The sequence below is a fragment of the Miscanthus floridulus genome, chromosome 6, assembly GCF_019320115.1.
Source record: "Miscanthus floridulus cultivar M001 chromosome 6, ASM1932011v1, whole genome shotgun sequence".
Classification (NCBI taxonomy): domain Eukaryota; kingdom Viridiplantae; phylum Streptophyta; class Magnoliopsida; order Poales; family Poaceae; genus Miscanthus; species Miscanthus floridulus.
Window position 1 is genome coordinate 21,724,280 of NC_089585.1, and position 18,849 is coordinate 21,743,128.

Consider the following 18,849-nt stretch of genomic DNA (forward strand, 5'->3'; position numbering starts at 1 on the left):
AGCTTGCCTACACGCGTTGACGTAGCGCAGCTCGCACCATCGGCGACTCCAAACGGAACCCGTTACATATCGCATGCATGGAGACACCGTGGCGCGTGAGCAGTGAGCAGAATGGCGCAAAGGCCAGGATGCCTCCGCAGTACAACATGAATGGGTACATGATGTTCAAGACCCTCGCATCGCGTCTTGCCGAGTTGCTGGTTCCGTAGGATGTGGCCTGTGGCTCGGTATGTCTAAGTGAAGTGCAACAATGGAGCTAATAATACGACTCAGCACAAGACTTCCAAAGTCATGGATGGATGCAAAAGGAGTTTTGAACAGCTTCAGTTATTTGCTTATTGTCTATGCGAATGCTGATCAGTGCACTGATGGAAATGACATGCTGATCAAGTGGCAGCATTTAAGTGTCGTGTTTATTCGTCTTTGAAATAAAAACGAAGTGTAGTGTTCGTCGAGCGCCCACAAACACATGGACAATTCCAGACTCCTCTGTTCACCAAGCGGAGAGGACTAGCTCGATGCGGCAGCGCCACACTCCCTATCGCCTGGGTGATCTGTCCAACTTTCTGAAAGCAACACCTTTGCTAGGCACTCAAGAAGTTATGTCCACCGGAACGTGCGGGGCGCAGACCATTTCGACAATGCGTGGAAAATTTGTCAGACAGATTGGGCCATCACAGGCCCTCAGCCCTCCGGCCTACGAGTAGCATCGAGCTGCTGTTGTTGCTGTCTCACCGCGGAGATGTACAGCAGCTGTTGTGATTGTGGCTGCTGCCATCTTCATACAGTAACTCCATCGATCATTGTCTAGAGTTGTCTACAACATGTAATTCATTGATGAATACTTATTCTCAGTTACTTGATTCCAGTGCAGATGCCGATGCGGTTAGTGTTTTGGGGGAGATTACGGGCGATGGACGACTATAGGGCCATAGGGGGTGGTGCATAAGTGAAAGAAAGAGTGACAAACTGCTATTAAGAGGATATCAAGGGTTTGCTTGGTTTACAGGCAAGAGAGATTTGCCTTGCCTTGCCCCTCTGGCACAAGCAACAAGAAGCTTGCCAAGCCAGGAGAACCATTTTGGCGCTCTCATGGAAGCAAGGTAAAAGCTTGCTCACACAGGCCCCAAGATAACCTTGCTTGGTATCCAGACAGCCACATCTATATCCTTGCTTTTCAAGGCTATATAGTGATGAGCAAGAAAACCAAGGAGCCCCCAAATATCTTATGCATACTTCGACAATACGACTTTACCTCTTAAAGCCTTAATCTTTATCACTTCAAATGAAAGATATCATAGTAGACCAGTAGCCTTTTGTTTCAAAACAAATATCATATTAGTAGACCAGCTGCCTCTTCTATTAATATAAATTCAGCAACCTCTTGCCGCCTTTTGAAAAAAAAGCCTCTGTCATAGAGATATCTACACAAGTTTAATGCCAAATTCCACTAGTAGGTAACCATTTCATAGAGTTGGTAACCGTTGTAAGATTTTTGAATGCACAACGCTTATCTCCTTCATCTTTAGCAGTTCACTAGAAACTTGTGTTTTCGTGCCACTAATAATCATGCTCGAACTTTCTGCATTCAAACTGCAAGATGGATCGTTGCTGCAAAAGAATGAAAAAAAAATATTGTTATATCAACATTGTTGTAAATGATACTGAATGATTGTTGAAATACATATGTGTCTCAGATAATATCTTACAATATTTGACTGAAGTTTTGCCTTGGTGGCATGTCCAGTTCATCTAAACCTCTCTCGAACATTTCCAAGACCTTTCCTATGGTAGGACGATGCATTGGTAATATTTGAATGCACCATAGGCCAATCACACTCATTTTTCTGGCGATTTCTTCGTTTTCACGTGTTACTTCACATGTCTTTAATCCATCCTCTTGACCAAAGTGGTCATAAATCCAATGTGGAAAATACTTTTCACTTGACTCTTGAGCCACTGATTTAACATTTTTTCGGCCTCCAACCATCTCTAGCAACATCATTCCATAACTATAAACATCTGATTTTGTTGAAACAACTCCGAAGGTTCGAGAGTGCACTTCAGGAGCTATAAACCCAGGTGTACCTCTAGCACCAGTCATAGAAAGCATGCTCTCCTTGGTACGACATAACTTGGCCAAACCAAAATCAGCAATCTTTGGGTGCAAGTTCTGATCCAGAAGGATATTTTGAGGCTTGATATCGAAATGGACTATGCGTGTATTACAACTATGGTGCAAGTATTCCAACCCTCGAGCAATCCCAATTGCTATGGTATAGAGCTTGTCCCATCCTAAAACTGCCTTGGGATTCTCTGAGTATATGTACTTATCCAAAGAACCATTTGGCATATACTCATATATTAGGGCCCGCTTTGAGCCTTCCAAACAAAACCCAAATAAGCTAACAATATTAATGTGTGATGTCCTGCCAATACTCATAACCTCGTTAACAAACTCCTTGCCATCACCTTTGGAGTCATGCAGGAATTTCACCGCAACTAGACGACCGTCATCTAATCTTCCTTTGAAAACCATGCCATAACCACCTTCCCCAAGCTTATTATTAAGGGAGGATGTTATCTTTGTTACTTCTGAGTACTTGTATCTTTTTGGAGCAAGTGATCCATGTGCTAATATTAGGGCCTCAATGTTCTCTTCTATGGTGTTGCTAGTCTTCTTGCATAGGAAAAACCTTAGTTTTTGCCTATGCCATACCAACACATATATACATGGTAGGAGCAAGCTTGCAGCTACTGAAAGCGAAACTGAAAGTAAAGTAGATGTTATGATGTTAGCATTCAGATTTAGAGGCCATCGACAATTTTTATTGTAAATATTGAACATGGTATATAATGATAATATATTGCTCCAAATCATATCGTTTCAATTGTGGATTGATTGTTCTAATTTTTCATTTTAGTATCTATGTAAGTTTTGTAATAGTTGTTCTATGCTCTTCCAAGCTCCAATAACTAAAACAAAAAATAAGTTATTACAGTAAATAACTATATATAACTACTGAAATTTGGACTATTAGATATGAAACACTGTCAAAAGTAGCATACCTATTATTGCTATCTTCATGCCAGTCCCATTGATACCTAAAATAGTATGGAAAATTAATTCTAAAATGAAATAATAAGCAGTAGTATAATGATTGCTTTTGGGGGAAAAAAGGAAGGAATGATATTCAACGATTCGATATTTTGCATATGGCAAGATATCAGTTATGCTCTCAAACTTTTTTTTGAGATGAAAGAAAAATTATATTATATTATATTATAGCTGAGTAAATTATCACGTTATAAGCACACTAAAATACACTACGTATATCTAGAAACTGATCATCTAAATTGTACCCACGCTTTGTATAGCCCAAATCTCAACTCCAAATCTGTATGACTATTCGTATGGATGACCGCATAGGCAAACATTCGACAAAAGGCCTGAGAACATATGCTCAACAAACGATGGCTAACATTCATGCTCTCAAACTTTAAGGACAAAGGTAAGCTGCAAAATACCGTTGCATGAAAAAGTAGCACTATTGCGATAGACCAATCCAAAACTACAAAGATCAAAACGCCTGCCTCCCGTGTTTGGGACGACGATGGGCTCAGGCCCTTATATCAAATCATCAGTGGATAAATAAGCTCGTCAGTAAGTGTGGTTGGCAAAGCCTATACGCCGATGAGGCTTTTGTTCTAGGCTTCTAGCGTAGTACAGAGTACTAGGTGACGTCCAGTCCCCTGGAGGTTCGAAGAATCTGTATAGAGTATAGAGCAAACGCGTGCATTTTGCTCTTCCTGGGCTGATAAGTTAAGAGTGAAGTTAGCTTACCTGACGGCGGCGGCATCCACTGCCATGTCGCGAGGAAGCCGTCCCAGAGGAGCTGCTGGTAGTTGCTAGCGTTCACCTTGCCAGATACTTCAAGCACTGGCACCATGGCAGCGGTGCAGCCTTCCAAAAAGTAGCTGCCGGCTGACTCGTCGGAACGCCCATCGGCGGCACGAACAAACGTGTTGGTGTGGCACACCGTCTCCACGAGGTCCACACCACCTGGCGACGGCGGCTTGGTGCAATTGTAGAAGATGAGGTTCTGATTGACGGGACTAACCGAGAGCGGAGGAACCAGTACGGAGGAGGTGTTAGCCGCCGGGATTCGGCAGCCGTCGTGGCTAGACAAATCAAAATATGGCTGCAAGAGTGGTCTATCGGCGATGAGCAAGGAGCGGTTGTGGTAAAAGATTCTGAGGATCTGCATGCTGAACTCGCTCTGATAGTATCCGAGGTGTAGGGTATTGTTAATACAACGAACCTGGAACCCAATCCCGCCGCCGCAGTTGGTCTGCTTGGCGCCCTGCGGGATGAGCCCAAACGGGAAGGAGATGGTCACGTTGCCGCATAGCGCGGGCGGACAGTGCTCTCCTCCTGGCCCATCTGCTGCCGCCGCAGGCATCATCCGTGGTAAGGATAAGACCACCCACACCAACGAGACTAGGAAGAGCAAAAACAAGGACGGAGCCATATAGGAGCATGAGAAGGTTATCGCTTCTCGGCGACGGGAGTTGCTTGACGAACAGGAGATCCGCTCTAGAAGAATACAGGCATGGCGATCGACCATACACTGCGGTAAAGCGAGTCCGCGTGCCCTGTAGAAGTGTATAGACTGTGGACAGTCGCAGGCCATTCATCGGGCTTGGGAATTTCTGAGTTTCCCGATGGGCGGGGCAATATTGCGACGACTGTCGCGAGTCATTGGCGTGGTGACCGGAACAGAATGCTTGGGCTTGGCCGGTGACGACTAACAGGAGACCTTTTTTTAAAAAAAAAAGAGGAGAGACAAGGGGACTTGTTAACAGAAGCCGTCAGACCGGAAGCACTGGATTGATTGTTTTATAATAAGGGAGGATGTTAATACCATAACCACCTTCCCCAAGCACTGTAATATAAAACTATATTTTGCTCCAAATCCTATAGTTTTATATTGAAAGCTATAAATTTTGGGTTGATTGTTCGAATTTTTTTCATTATAGTATCTGTGTGCAAAATATATATATGTAAAAAATTTTATAGTAGTTCTTCTAAGCTCTTCCAAGTTCCAATAACTGAAACTAAAAATTAACTTATTGCTTTAAATAACTATATATAATTACTGTAATTAAATGGCTCCAAACAGCTTCCGATATGTCACTAGTAGTAGTAGGACCATATTTGCCAACCAAATGGCTACCGCTGAATTGACATTTGAATCATGTTACCGGTAAAAGAATGCAACTATGCTGGTCAAATGAGCTTAAGTTTGACTAAGTTTATAGTAAATAACATTAGCATTTATATCTCTAAATAAATTGACTACTAGGAGAGTAGGAGTAAAGCAATCCTCTGTTAATTGTGCTTGAACTTCTCTGATTTTTCAGTCCCCCTTTTCTTTATGTGTGTGTTGCCTCCTCTTTGTACTATTTGGGATAGGCCAACTTAACTCCTACTTCCAGATTAGCAGACTAATGCTATTTCCAACAAAGAAGACTAGGCGAAATTGCTGGGCGTTTTTAATTTCCTGAACTCACCGCACATGTCACCGGAGCAATCACAGGCGAACTCCTTGCCGGTGTCGCTGTACCTGCATTCCCCGCCCCTTGCCATGCACTTGGGGCAATCGTCTGGCACCGCTTTCCACTCCACGAGAAACCCATTCTTCATGCTGGCGATGTAGTCGTCCCCATTTTCATCGGGAACGTCAAGAATAGGCACTACTGCGAAGAAGCAGCCTTGTGGGATGCCGCCCTGGATGCCGTGGCTTGAGAAATCCCGGCCATCGCCGAGCCTGACGAAGGAATGATTGTCGCAAGGTAGACTATGAAACCCGGTCGAAACCTGAGGTAGAGACTCCGTGCACTTCCCAAGGAAGAGCAGCTCTTTGTTGGCTGTGCTGAAGACGAATGTCCTGGGCGACGAGAGCGAGATGTTCATCGTTGGGGCTGGGCAGCCGGTGACGAGCGGGAGGTTGTGGTCCACCACATGGAAGGAGTTGTTGTTGGGGAAGATGCTGAGCACCTCATACGCCTGGTAGACGGATTTAGTCAAGAAAGCGCGGCTGCTGTTGCATTTGAGCTGGAAGGACGGCGGTCCGCACGGCGGCCGGCCGGGCTCCTCCAGCCAGAACGGGTAGGTGATGTTGAGGTCCCCGCATGCCTTGGGCCAGCAGCCTGACGACTCTGCCGCACTGGCCGCCGGCGGCGGGAGGAGGAAGGAAGCGAGTAGCAGGAGGAGTGGTTGCATAGCGGATTGGGGATGGAGGGGGTGTCAGCGGCAGAGTGGCTTGGATTTCAGAGTCCGGACCCGAACAGTGAACAGGGAAAATGGAATGGAAGGAGGGACGGCCGGACGGGACGGATATGATGATGCCGAGGGAGAAGAGGCCGAATTTTTTATTTTTTTTAGCTCTTTTATAAAAATTTTTCATAAATATGCTTTTGGAGGTAAAGTTTTAAAATCTAGACCCTTAACTCGACGTCAGCGTTGATGGCGTCGAGCTTACATGTCTCGGCGCCATCGTTGCTGACGCCGAGCTCTTGAACTCGACGCAGACGTGGCAGTGATATGACAGACAGCTCGATGCCGTAGATCTTGACGTCCAGGTCGGCGCCGTTCTTGCTAGCGCCAAGCCTGTCTCACTGACTCGACGTCCGATGCCGATGCGGCAATGCTCCAACTTCCTGCCCTTGTACCTGTACTTGTACGTATTGCCCGTTCGCCTCAAAACCGCAGCAAAAAAGAAACGAAGAATCCGTCGAGTCGGGCTCGAGATGGATGAGAGAGCATCCAAGAGCTCCTTCATCAGACAACGACTGACGACCCCCCGCTGACTGACAGTGGCTTCGCTTTCGCATCAGAATAACCAATCCGATCTTTGTTAAATCTGCACGGCTGGCCCTGAACCAACCGTTTCCAACTCAACTCACGTACTACTCGTAACCTTTTCCCGTTTTATCTTATCCAGCAGCTCTGACCTCCGAGCCTCTGAGCCTCTCTGCTCTGACAGCGCGTGACAGGTTTTATCAACAAGGGAATGCCGTTACGATTCCCCATCTACCGAACCAACCAACCAACCGAGCTGGGCAGCTGGTTTACCGTCGTCGGGGCGCACATGAGCGCGAGAGCTTGCCTCCGGCAGCGCTGCCCCTCCGGTGTCGGCCCGTCCGCGAGCAGCGACGCGCTGGCGCTAGATTCTGCCTGCGCGCACCCAACAGCCGGAACCATTCTTCTGAAGGGCTCGTTCGGTTAGGGGTGGATGAGGCCAGGAATTTTTCCAGCTAATCAAACCTTGTATAAATTAACTAGCAATTCTGTCGGGAATTTTTCCTAAGAGCCATTCCTCGTGAAACGAACGGGCCTGAAATGTTTCAGTCGGGACGTGATGGATTGGGGATAGTTTAATCATCATATGAAGAGACAAATGCGGGTGTTTGCGATAATCTAATGGGGGGTCTCGTCTGACCGCAAGCCTGGCACGGGCTCGGGAGATGCATGTCTGGTCACCGATCGGGTGCAGCGCACCGAGCTGCAGCAGGGTGCTGTACTAGGGTAGTGTGAGGCTGATTGATTTATTCCGTTTGGAGCGAGAGATGGGCAAATGGGCTCGTGAACCTCTTCTGTCTGCTTAAACTAAACCCCGGGCCCGGGGTGTCAGAATCAGAACCCAGGACACAAAATGCAGTAGCGTACTACTCCGGTCTCCTCCAGCGGAGCGTAACATTTTAAACGTTGATTGCCAGTTGGGTGTCCAGTGTTGTTGTTGGACGATTTTACTATGAATGAATCTATGATCCATCCTGCAACTGCAACCCCTGCGCTCCGCGCGGCGAGGCGGAGTCCAGTGTCCAGTGTTCTTGGATGCTCTCTCATCCATCTCGAGCCCGACTCGACGGATTCTTCGTGTCTTTTTTGCTGCGGTTTTGAGGCGAACGGGCAATACGTACAAGTGCAGGAAGTTGGAGCATTGCCGCATCGGCATCGGACTTGAGTCTTGGCGCCAGTAAGAGAGGCTTGGCACCATTAAGAACGGCGTCGAACTCGGCGCTAAGTTTGACGTCAAGATCTACGGCGCTGAGCTCGATGTCAAGATCTATGGCGTTGAGCTGCCTCCCATGTCACCGTCACGCTTCGTCGAGCCCAAGAGCTCGGCGTCAACAATGATGGCGTCGAGACGTGTAAGCTCGACGTCAGCAATGCTGGCGCCGAGCTAAGAGTCCGGATTTTAAAATCTTACCTCCAGGGACATATTTATGAAAAATAATTCAAAAAAAGACTAAAAAATAAAACATTCGAGAGAAGAGGAGGGTAAAGTTCAGAGGACGGTGGCAACTGGCGAGCCCTTTGACTGGTCGTGGTCCACACCTCAGGCGTTTGATTACTCTCGGTTTCTTTTTTTCTTCTTCTTTTGTTCAAGTTTTAATACGAGTAGTATATACTGTATTCCGTTGACTTCCGTGCTGCCGATCCCTGACGGCGAAGTGCCAGCGGCTAAGCTAAAAAACGCCTACCGGCCACCGTGGTTGGGAACGACGACACGCGTTTCGCTACGGTCCTTATCAAATCAGCTGGTAAACACGCTGATCGGTGGTTTGGGCTGCCAGGTCCGTGCTTTTAGGTCTATCCTGTGGCTGCTCATGTTCTTGTGGAGCTATGGTGTGTTGGACAACTTTTAGACCAGTGCCCAATGATTGCAATTCTCTCTATGCTATAGTAGTAGTTTTAGATTCCAATTGCAAACTTACCAGCCGGTGATGGCGACGGCAGCAGTTGCCATGTCAAGAGGAATCCGCCACCGATGAACTGCTTGTAGTTTGCTGGGTTTACCTCGCCGGACCTCGCAAGGTTCGGCACGACGGTAGCGTTGCAGCCCTCCATGAAGTAGCTGCCAGTAGGCACGTCTTCCCCTCTGTCTTCCTTCACGGCTTCTCAAAAAATGAAAAAAAAAACAGCTACATTTCCTAACTCGCACACCCGTCGCGGCGTTCCCCACCGCTCACCCGCCGCTCGCCTTCTCCAGCGCAGTTGTCGCTCGCCACGGCCTTCTCGAGCGTGGGGGCGCCTCCCCGCAGGCACAACACCCACCCGCCACAACCTTCTCTAGCACGAGGGTGTCTTGCCACATGAGGCCGCACCTGCTCAACCGCTGTTGCCGCCTCCACTGCAGGTGCCGCTGCCCACTGCCATCCTCCTTCTCCACCGCGGCCTAGCGTTGGATCTTGCTCTACAGTGCTCCGCCCATCTACCAGGTTTTGCTAAAGCGCATGTTGCAAGAGTATATTTGAAGTGTTTCAGATATTTCAGAAGTATGTTGTAATTGTTTCTTATAGATGTTGCAAAAGTAGATCGGAACGTTGCATATGTTGCAATGGTTGTATACGTCTGTTGCAAACTTCTATTCCCAATGTTTCATCTGTTTTCTCAGACGTATGTTGCAAGTGTGTTTACCTGAATGTTGCATATGTTTCACACATATTGCGAACACAAGGTTGACAAGTACCCGTGTGTGTTCGTTTTGTGATGAGTGATTGTCAATGTGATCCACGAAGTAGGTTGAGTGGTGACTAACCCTACCATGGCGAAAGCTATGTGTGCGACATGTCTTTTGGCTTGTGTTGTGCAGGTGTGGAGCTCGGATGTGGTGGTCGACGGCGAGGTGAAGGTCAAGGAGGACGTGCCGTGCCGACAGACCGGGAGCGGTGAAGGACGGACGTGAGGCTTGGACCGAGGGACCCAGAGGCCGGGTGACTAGCCATGGTGGCTGACACTTGGGACATCGACAAGTGCAAGAAGACATGGAGTGACGGTGTTGACCGGGTCAAGACGGCGGACGCGTGAGTCGAGCGAGGCTCAGGAGGACTTGGCGGGCCGGCCGGTCGAGGACGGCGGTGACATGCGTCGGATGGCGGGGGACGCGTATGGAGTACGCTACTCGCGGACGGTTTGATGGTTTGGGCCTCAAAACCATCGGATGGACGGTTTACGGGTTTGGGCCTCAAAACCCGGGCGGAGGTTCCGAGGAGGGACGGACGGCACGTGGCGGCATCGGAGAGTTCGCGTCGAGGCGAAGCTACCGGTGAGAAGGCGCGGTGACCGTCGGATCAAGATTACACCGGGTTGGACAACAACGCCCTTGGGCTTAGCGGTTCAACTCATTTGTATCCAGGGGCAAAACTGGGAATGTGTAATAGCCCTGTTAAATAGGATGAGGGAGCCCCCATCTTCCTTACCTCCTCTAGTTTTCATTTTCTCCTTTAGGGTTTCTTCCTCTAGTTTGCTTCCATGTATGAGAGAGGTCCACAACTTAAATTGTGACTTGGTTTTGAAGGAATCGGTGGCCGTAACCACCGTATGTCCTCCGGGATTCATGATTTAGTTGTGTTCTTGATGTGATTTTGGTGTTCTTCACGAGCTCCTTTTGTCCCTTCTTGTTTCCCCTCTCGTTTCTTCGATTTGGGACGGTTTTGGTTCGTTCTTGTTGCCTTGGATCGATCAGTGACATGAGTAGAAGCTTTCCACCGAAGGAAATCCACTAATTTCTCACGAGATCGCAGATCCGGGTAATTTTAGTTCTTGACCTATTTCTTGCGGGTTTTCTTCAATTCCTTCGATTCACGGAGTTAGAGTTTGTCTCGGGCTATGATCTTTTAGAGGTTGCCTTTATACTCGCTTGTGAACTCTTGTGCAAAATTTCAAGTCATTTGGAGTTGATTTGATCAAGTTATGGCTTGATTTAATTTTTCCCGAGAAACTGCTCGTTCATACCGGACGTGTCCGATATCATACCGGACGTGTCCGATATTTCTCACTTTGGAGTTTTGAGCTGAAATTTTGTGGAGACCTTCCCTTGGTGTCTAAAGAGCTATGGTTAAAATTTCATGATTTTTGGACACCGTTTGATGGGGTTTTGGATTTTTCTCTTTTGGTCAGCTTGCTGCTGAAAATCCCGGACGTGTCCGATATCATACCGGACGTGTCCGGAAAATACCGGACGTGTCCGATATAATACCGGACGTGTCCGATATTTGCAGGAGCAGTGCTGTTTTCTTTTGGGAGTTTGCTCGTTTGGGCTTTGATCTGTGTTCCGTTTGCTCTGTGGTGACCCGCTGTGTTCTGAGGAAGCATCCACCCTTCTCTAGGGTCGTGGTCATCAAGTCTTTCGTGTATGCTTTTTGGGGATTGATGTTGGGACAGTGGTCGAAGATTTCAAAAGAAATTTGAGGCTCCCATTCACCCCCCCTCTGGTCGCCGTTTCCGGTCCTTCAATTGGTATCAGAGCCGGTTAAGGATCATTCCACCTTAATCGGTCCGTGATCCACGAAGGCGACATGGAGCGTGGTTCTGGCAAACCACCGCACTTCGATGGGTCAAACTATCCTTATTGGAAGATCCGCATGTCTGCGCATCTCCAGGGGATTGATTGGCTCGTCTGGGAAATTTGCGAGGATGCTACTTACGTTGTGCTCCCTACCACGGCCCGTACCACCCAGGATCACAAGGATCGGCACAACGCAAATAGCAAAGCTCGCAGTATGATTTTCTCGAGTCTTTCGCTTTCTGAGTTCGAGCGTGTCTCCGATTGTACTACAGCTCGAGAGATCTGGGTGAGGCTTCAGAGCTATCACGAGGGGACCGCACAGGTCAAGACCAGACTCTATGAGACGTACAAGCGCGAGTACGAGAACTTCTCTCAGCTTGATGGCGAGTCCATCGATGCCATGTTTTCCCGCTTTCAGACTATCGTCAACAAAATGAAAGCGAACAAGGCCAACCTACCTTATAGTGATCATGAGAGGGCGCTCAAGCTTCTCTATGCCCTTGATCGAAAGGTATGGGATGTGAAGGTGTCGGCGATCATCGAGTCCGCCAACTACGACACCCTCACTGTTGACGAGCTTTTCAGCAAGCTCAAGTCCACAGAGATCGACTACCAAACCCAAGCCAAGCTCAAGAATCCCTCTGCACCAACCATGGCTTTGGTCTCAGGTAGTGGTTCAAGTTCATTGACTAACCCTTCACAAGCTTCTTTCTCTTTGTCGTGCTTGATGTCAGTCACAGAGGAGCAGCTGGAGTCTCTTGGGGATGATGAGTTGGCACTCGTCATCAGTCGGTTCTCTCGGTTTCACAACAACCGTTTGAATCACCGACGCAGTGGTGGCCCGAAGGAGGGATGCTATGGATGTGGAGATCCGGACCACTTCGTCGCGCACTGCCCCAAGAAGAAGCCCTTCATCAACAAGTACGATTCCGGCAAGCGCAAGGATAAGCGCGACTACACCTCTGGCAAGCACAAGGCCAAGGGCGGTTTCGACAAGGAGGCGATCAAGAAGGCGTACCGTAGGAAGGCCAAAGCTCAAGAACGCGCCTTCCTCGCCTCCCTCAGCGACCTCGACGACAACTCCGACGATGATCACTCTTCTTGTCCCTCGACCGACGATGAGTCCGAGAAGAAGCGCGAGGACAAGCTCAACGGTCTCTGCTTTGTCGCCGGTGCAAACCGTGGTGGGTTTTGCACTATGGCGGTTGACGGTGGAGCAAAGCTCAAAAAGGACGTCGACGTCGACGATGATGAAAACGAGGTACCGCCCACACTTGACTCACTTATGCTTGAGCTTGATACTATGAATGATACATTGATGAGTCAAGATAAGTTGCTTAAGCGTGCTGCCCGTGAGAGAAAAGAGTTTAAGGACCAGCTAGAGGTTGTTTTGAAGGAGTTGGAGCTTGCCAAGAGTGGTGTAGTGGTGTCAGAGGAGGAGGAGTGCGATGAGTGCGCTATACACATGTCTAACCTCTCTGACTTGCAATCCAAGTATGCTGTTTTGCTTGATGAATGTGATGAGTTGAAGTCTCGTTCTAGGTTGCTCGGTGCGTGCAAGTCCTGCTCAGGCTTGCAATCTGAGTTGGCAGAGAAGGTTGCCAAAACTTGCTGAGTTTGAGAAGGCCAACTTAGATAGCATCACCACTACATGTGTTCGATGTGAAGCTTTGGTGTTGGAGCTTGAGTCCTGCAGGCACGACAAGATGGGAACCGAGGAAGAAAACACACAACTTCGATCCATCTTGAGCTGGGTGTCGTGCAGTGAGCCCCAGTTGGGCATGATGGTGAGCCAGTTCAGGCGGGGAACTGACTCATCGAGAGTAGGCTTTGCTATAGGTGGGAAGGGTGAGCATGTCTATGGCAAGGTTGGTGAACATAGTGGTTTGAACCCAAGTGAGAAACCCACCAACACTCCCAAATTAATCAGGATCCCTCTACCAGAGTCTACCAAGCCTATGATCAAAGATGGTGTGTTTGAAGAACCACCAAAAGCTCCACCATCCAAGCAAGTTTGGGTTCCCAAACCGAACCACTTTCGGAACTCACTCGATACTCTACCCAACATCTCTAGTGCACCCCTTCCTAAAGCCAAAAAGCCTCAGAGAGTGAACCACATCCACAAGAGAGTGAGTCAACCACCATCCAAGAGAGAGGTGAGGTACCACTGCAACTATTGCCATAGAGATGGTCATTTGGCTGAGTTTTGCTTTAGGAGGAAGAGAGATGAGCGGCGCGAGTACGAGTTGAACAACCGGAATATGTACCGTCCTCCCCATGGCGTACATGTACCGCCTGTTCAGAGGCACAATGTTAGGCCTAGAGGTGCAATGCCTCAAGGTGCTAGGCCTCAGGTGGCGAGACCACGTGGTGGTCGTGCCCGGCGTGGCCCAAGTCATGATCTATATGACTCTGGACCTCGCGACCGTGGCTTTCAGTCCCACACTCCTAGCGGATCACGTTTTCCCCCACGTGGTGATCGCTTCTCTCTAATGGGACATGGCATGTATGGTGTTTTTCCTAACACTTTTCTAGGGCAAATGACTCAACACTGGTATTCTCCTCATTTCACTAACCCCAGTGTTGTGCCATTTGCTCACCCCCTGTCTTTCTATTGATGCAGAGCGGAGGCCTAGAGAACACGTGGCTTGTTGATTCCGGCTGTTCGCGCCACATGACCGGAAGTTCCAAATGGTTCTCCAGCCTCGACCCCATGCAATACAAGGAGTACATCACATTTGGGGACAATAGCAAAGGTAAGGTGCTGTCTCGTGGGACCATTCGGGTCAATGAGTCTTTTATCTTGAAGGACGTTGCTTTGGTTTCAAGCCTGCATTTTAATTTGCTCTCTGTTTCGCAACTCCTTCAAGATGGGTTTGAGGTGCGCTTTAAGACTGGACTTTCTCGTGTGCTCGATTCTCAGGGACATCTAGTGTGTCAGATCGTTCCTTTTGGCTGAGTTTTCAGAGCTGATTTCTCTCAGTCTTTCGGTTCTTCTCGCTGTTTGGTTGCCGGATCTTCTTCTGATTTGTGGAAGTGGCATAGGAGACTTGGTCACTTGAGCTTCGATCTCCTAGTGAGGTTGAGTTCTCTTGACATGATCCGAGGATTGCCCAAACTTAAGTTTGAGAAGGATCTGGTATGCCATCCCTGTCGCCACGGAAAGATGGTGGCTGCTTCCCATCCTCCAGTGACTCAGGTCATGACCACGAGACCCGGTGAGCTACTCCATATGGACACTGTTGGTCCAGCTCGGGTTCAGTCAGAGGGAGGGAAGTGGTACGTTCTAGTGATCGTGGATGATTTTTCTCGTTATTCTTGGGTGTTTTTCATGGAGGGCAAGGACGAAGCGTTTTCTCATGCTCGTGACTTGATCTTGAGGTTGCAAACTGAGTTACCAAAGAATGCCATACGAGCTATCCGCAGTGACAATGGCACTGAGTTCAAAAACTCTCAGTTTGACACCTTTTGTGCTTCCTTGGGTCTTGAACATCAGTTTTCTTCGCCCTATGTCCCTCAGCAGAATGGTGTTGTTGAGCGCAAAAATTGGACTTTGGTTGAAATGGCCAGGACGATGCTCGATGAGCATAGGACTCCTAGGCGTTACTGGGCCAAAGCCATCAACACCGCCTGCCATGTTTCAAACCGCATTTTTCTTCGTGCTTTCTTAAAGAAGACATCCTATGAATTGTGGTTTGGGCGTCCACCCAAGGTGAGTCATCTTCGAGTCTTCGGTTGTAGGTGCTTCATTCTTAAGCAAGGTAATCTTGACAAGTTTGAATCTAGATCTTCGGACGGTATATTTCTCGGTTACGCTTCTCATTCACATGCGTACCGTGTGCTTAATCTTGAGACTAACCGTGTTGTGGAGACTTGTGAAGTCACCTTCAACGAAACCATGCCCTCTTCTATTTCGGTCTTTGAACGTGCAGGTGATGAAGAGATGGGTGATAGCATTTTTGTTGAGGATGACGATGACGTCGATTGGGATGATCCCAAGCCATCTCAACCGGCTGCCCCGATCGAGCCAGCTTCGACCCCTTCGGCTCACGGCCCCGAGCCCTCCACCTCTACTTCATGGGGTCCGTGCGAGCCGCTTCCTCAATCGACTGAGGAGGCCCTAGCTGTGGATGAGGGGGTGGCGACTTCGTCTTTGGGTGCACCTCGACATATCCAGCGACGCCATCCTCCTCAGACCATGATCGGCGACATCGACGAAAGGGTAACGCGTTCCAAGTCTTATCATATTTCCCATTTCGCTCATTCTGCTTTTGTAGCTTCTTTTGAGCCTCGAGATATTGGACACGCACTATCTAATGCCGATTGGGTTAATGCTATGCACGAGGAGTTAGAGAACTTTGAGCGGAACCAAGTGTGGGTTTTAGTTCCACCTCCACCAGAGTGCCACCCCATAGGTACAAAGTGGGTTTACAAGAACAAGCAGAGTGAGGATGGGGTGGTGGTGAGAAACAAGGCAAGATTAGTGGCTCAGGGTTTTTGCCAAAAAGAGGGAATAGACTATGAAGAAACCTTTGCTCCTGTTGCCCGTCTAGAAGCCATTAGGATTCTTTTAGCATTTGCAGCTTCGAAAGGGTTCAAGCTGTATCAGATGGATGTAAAGAGTGCCTTCTTGAATGGGTACATAGAGGAAGAGGTTTATGTGAGGCAACCCCCTGGCTTTGAAAATCCAAAGTACCCCAACCATGTTTTTAAACTCCACAAAGCCTTGTATGGTTTGAAACAAGCCCCGAGAGCCTGGTATGAGCGTTTGAAAGCTTTCTTGCTTGATAAGGGTTTTAGGATGGGTTCCATAGATAAGACTCTGTTCCTCCTCAAGCAAGGCACAGACATCCTTTTAGTTCAGATATACGTGGATGATATAATCTTTGGTGGCTCTTCTCATGCTCTTGTTGCCAAGTTTTCAGATACTATGAGCAGGGAATTTGAGATGAGCATGATGGGCGAATTGACTTTCTTCCTTGGGCTGCAAATCAAGCAAACTCATGAGGGGACGTTCGTGCACCAAGGCAAGTATACCAAGGACGTGCTCAAGAAATTTGATATGGGTGAGGCCAAGCCTCTTTCGACGCCCATGTCAACCACGACGGCCCTAGATGAGGACAAGGAGGGAGAAGCAGTGGACCAGAAGGAATACCGAAGCATGATCGGGTCCCTGCTGTACCTAACGGCGACGAGACCGGACATCCAATTCGCAGTCTGCTTGTGTGCGCGTTTTCAGTCTTCTCCGCGCACGTCTCATCGTCAAGCCATCAAGCGGATCCTCAGGTACCTTCGTTTCACACCCGAGTTTAGTCTTTGGTTTTCAGCTTCCTCCTCCCTTTCTCTTTGTGGGTATTCTGATGCGGATTATGCTGGTTGTCGTGTTGAGAGGAAGTCCACTTCGGGGACTTGTCAGTTTCTTGGATCTTCTCTTGTGTCTTGGTCTTCTCGCAAGCAGTCTAGCGTTGCCTAATCCAGCACAGAAGCTGAGTATGTTGCTGCTGCTGCTTGTTGTTCCCAGTTGCTTTGGATGATAGCTACTCTGAGAGACTTTGGGTTAGAGTTTAGGCGAGTGCCTTTGTATTGTAACAGCACCAGCGCCATAAGTGTAGCCAAAAACCCAGTCCTTCACTCAAAGACAAAGCACATAGAAGTTCGCTTTCACTTCTTGCGTGACCACTATGAGAAAGGTGATATTGATCTGCACCACATTAATACCCAAAACCAGCTCACAGATATCTTCACCAAACCACTTGACCAAGCCCAGTTTGCTCGCTTGCGAGGGGAGCTTGGAGTTTGTTTCCCTTTTTAGAGGAGGGGAACTTTGGTTGTTGTATTCTAGTTTTGCTTTTCTTTGTAGTTTAGTCTTTGTTTTTGTTTTTATATCATACTTGCATATCATATCATCATGTATCATATTGCATCCTGAGCTTCATCCTTATAGTAGCTAGATTGACACTATGCTCTTGTTGGGGATGTTATGGATATACATGATGTGCTTTTGGCTTAGGCTCCTCTTGATCAATTGATGCATGTTATGAGCTAAGCTTATTTTCCAAACTGTGAACTTGATTAAAACTTGTTGAAACATGAAATGTGTTCACCACTACTTGTGGCACTAGCATGTGTAGAATGTGTTGAGATCTTTTTTCTTGCTTCATGTATATGCTTAGTTGCTACGGCTCATACTTTGAGTTACACACTTGCTTGAGAAACTTGAATTTGTACTAAAACTTGAAAATCAAACTAAGTGAATTGAAAAGATCGGGATGGGTCTGTACTATCCTATGTCAGAGTATCGAGACAGCTCCAAATTGCACTTATTGGTGAACTTGAGCTCTATAATGGATACCGAGATCATTGTCTTAAGCTTCTGATTGCTTTTGGCATAGGCTTGACATGGTCGCTAAGTCAGGTTTTGGTGGCACAGATAACCTCCCGCACACACTTGTCTGACAAACTTTGGTAATAAGCTGCATAACTCTGATAAATTTCAATTGGTGTCTAAAATTTGATCAAACCACAAGTTTGTCTCATGACATGATGTGTGAACTTTGTTTGGGGTAGTTCACTTTGCATACATGTGTAGCACAAGGTCGATCTCCTGTCTATTTTTGCTATGTGCTCCTTTGGTGGTGAACCCTCCTTTAAAATTGCTCAAACTTGATCAAAATTGCTTAAATGCCATATTTTGTCTCATTTGGTCACTTTGAGCATTTGCTAGCACTTGTATGTGTTGCTATATATACATGACAGCATCAACTAGAGCCTCTTTTCAATCTACTTACTATAATCTTGAAGCTTCTGCATTCGTGCATTTCTGCATTCATAGCATAATTTGAGGGGAAGATGCAATCTTTGGGATCTAGCTTGATAAGTGCATGTGTCAACAAGGGGGAGAAGTTTCCACACTCACAATGTCACCTAAAGTTGAGCGATATGCATTCATTTGAGAGAGATTGCACTTGTTCAGGGGGAGTTGCATTTGAGGTGTTTTGCTAGATGTGTTGAGCTTTTGCCTCTTCTGGAGGGTCTAGCAGTTTTGCATTTGAGGTGTGTTGCTAGATGTGTTGAGCCTTTGCCTCTTCTGGAGGGTCTAGCAGTTTTTCGGTTTTTCGAGCTTTGCTAGTGGTGTTGAGCCCGTTGCCTCTTCTTGAGGGCTAGTTTTGTTTTACTTGGTTGCGTCGAGCCGTTGCCCATGTCTTTGGGGACCAAGTTTTGCTCACCTTCAAATGACCCAGTTTTTGGCTTTTCTTTGGCTTTTGGTCATTTGGGTGAGTTCTTTCTTTTCTCTTCTTCTTCTTTTTCTTTTGCTCAAGCTGTTCGTGTATTGGTGTTGACAATGCACTCATCAAGGGGGAGATTGCGAACACAAGGTTGACAAGTACCCTTGTGTGTTCGTTTTGTGATGAGTGATTGTCAATGTGATCCACGAAGTAGGTTGAGTGGTGACTAACCCTACCATGGCGAAAACTATGTGTGCGACATGTCT

The 18,849-nt window shown here is 47.6% G+C and overlaps 1 protein-coding gene across 3 annotated transcripts; it reads right to left on the reverse strand.

Annotated features, from left to right (window-relative positions):
• Nucleotides 1–1,271: 1,271 nt before the first annotated feature.
• On the reverse strand, nucleotides 1,272–6,331 carry LOC136461830 (LEAF RUST 10 DISEASE-RESISTANCE LOCUS RECEPTOR-LIKE PROTEIN KINASE-like 2.4). 3 transcript variants are annotated; one of them, XM_066461156.1, is made up of 5 exons: nucleotides 4,323–4,522; nucleotides 3,845–4,202; nucleotides 3,070–3,105; nucleotides 1,710–2,769; nucleotides 1,272–1,611 (listed from the first exon to the last, which is right to left on the reverse strand). In XM_066461156.1, the coding sequence occupies exons 1-5, from the start codon at nucleotides 4,464–4,466 to the stop codon at nucleotides 1,467–1,469; spliced, it is 1,743 nt and encodes a 580-aa protein (XP_066317253.1). In that variant the 5' UTR covers nucleotides 4,467–4,522; the 3' UTR covers nucleotides 1,272–1,466. The 3 variants fall into 3 exon arrangements, with proteins under 3 accessions (XP_066317253.1, XP_066317251.1, XP_066317252.1); XM_066461154.1 differs by lacking the exons at nucleotides 3,845–4,202; nucleotides 4,323–4,522 and adding an exon at nucleotides 5,575–6,331; XM_066461155.1 differs by having other exon boundaries at nucleotides 3,845–4,466.
• Nucleotides 6,332–18,849: the final 12,518 nt, after the last annotated feature.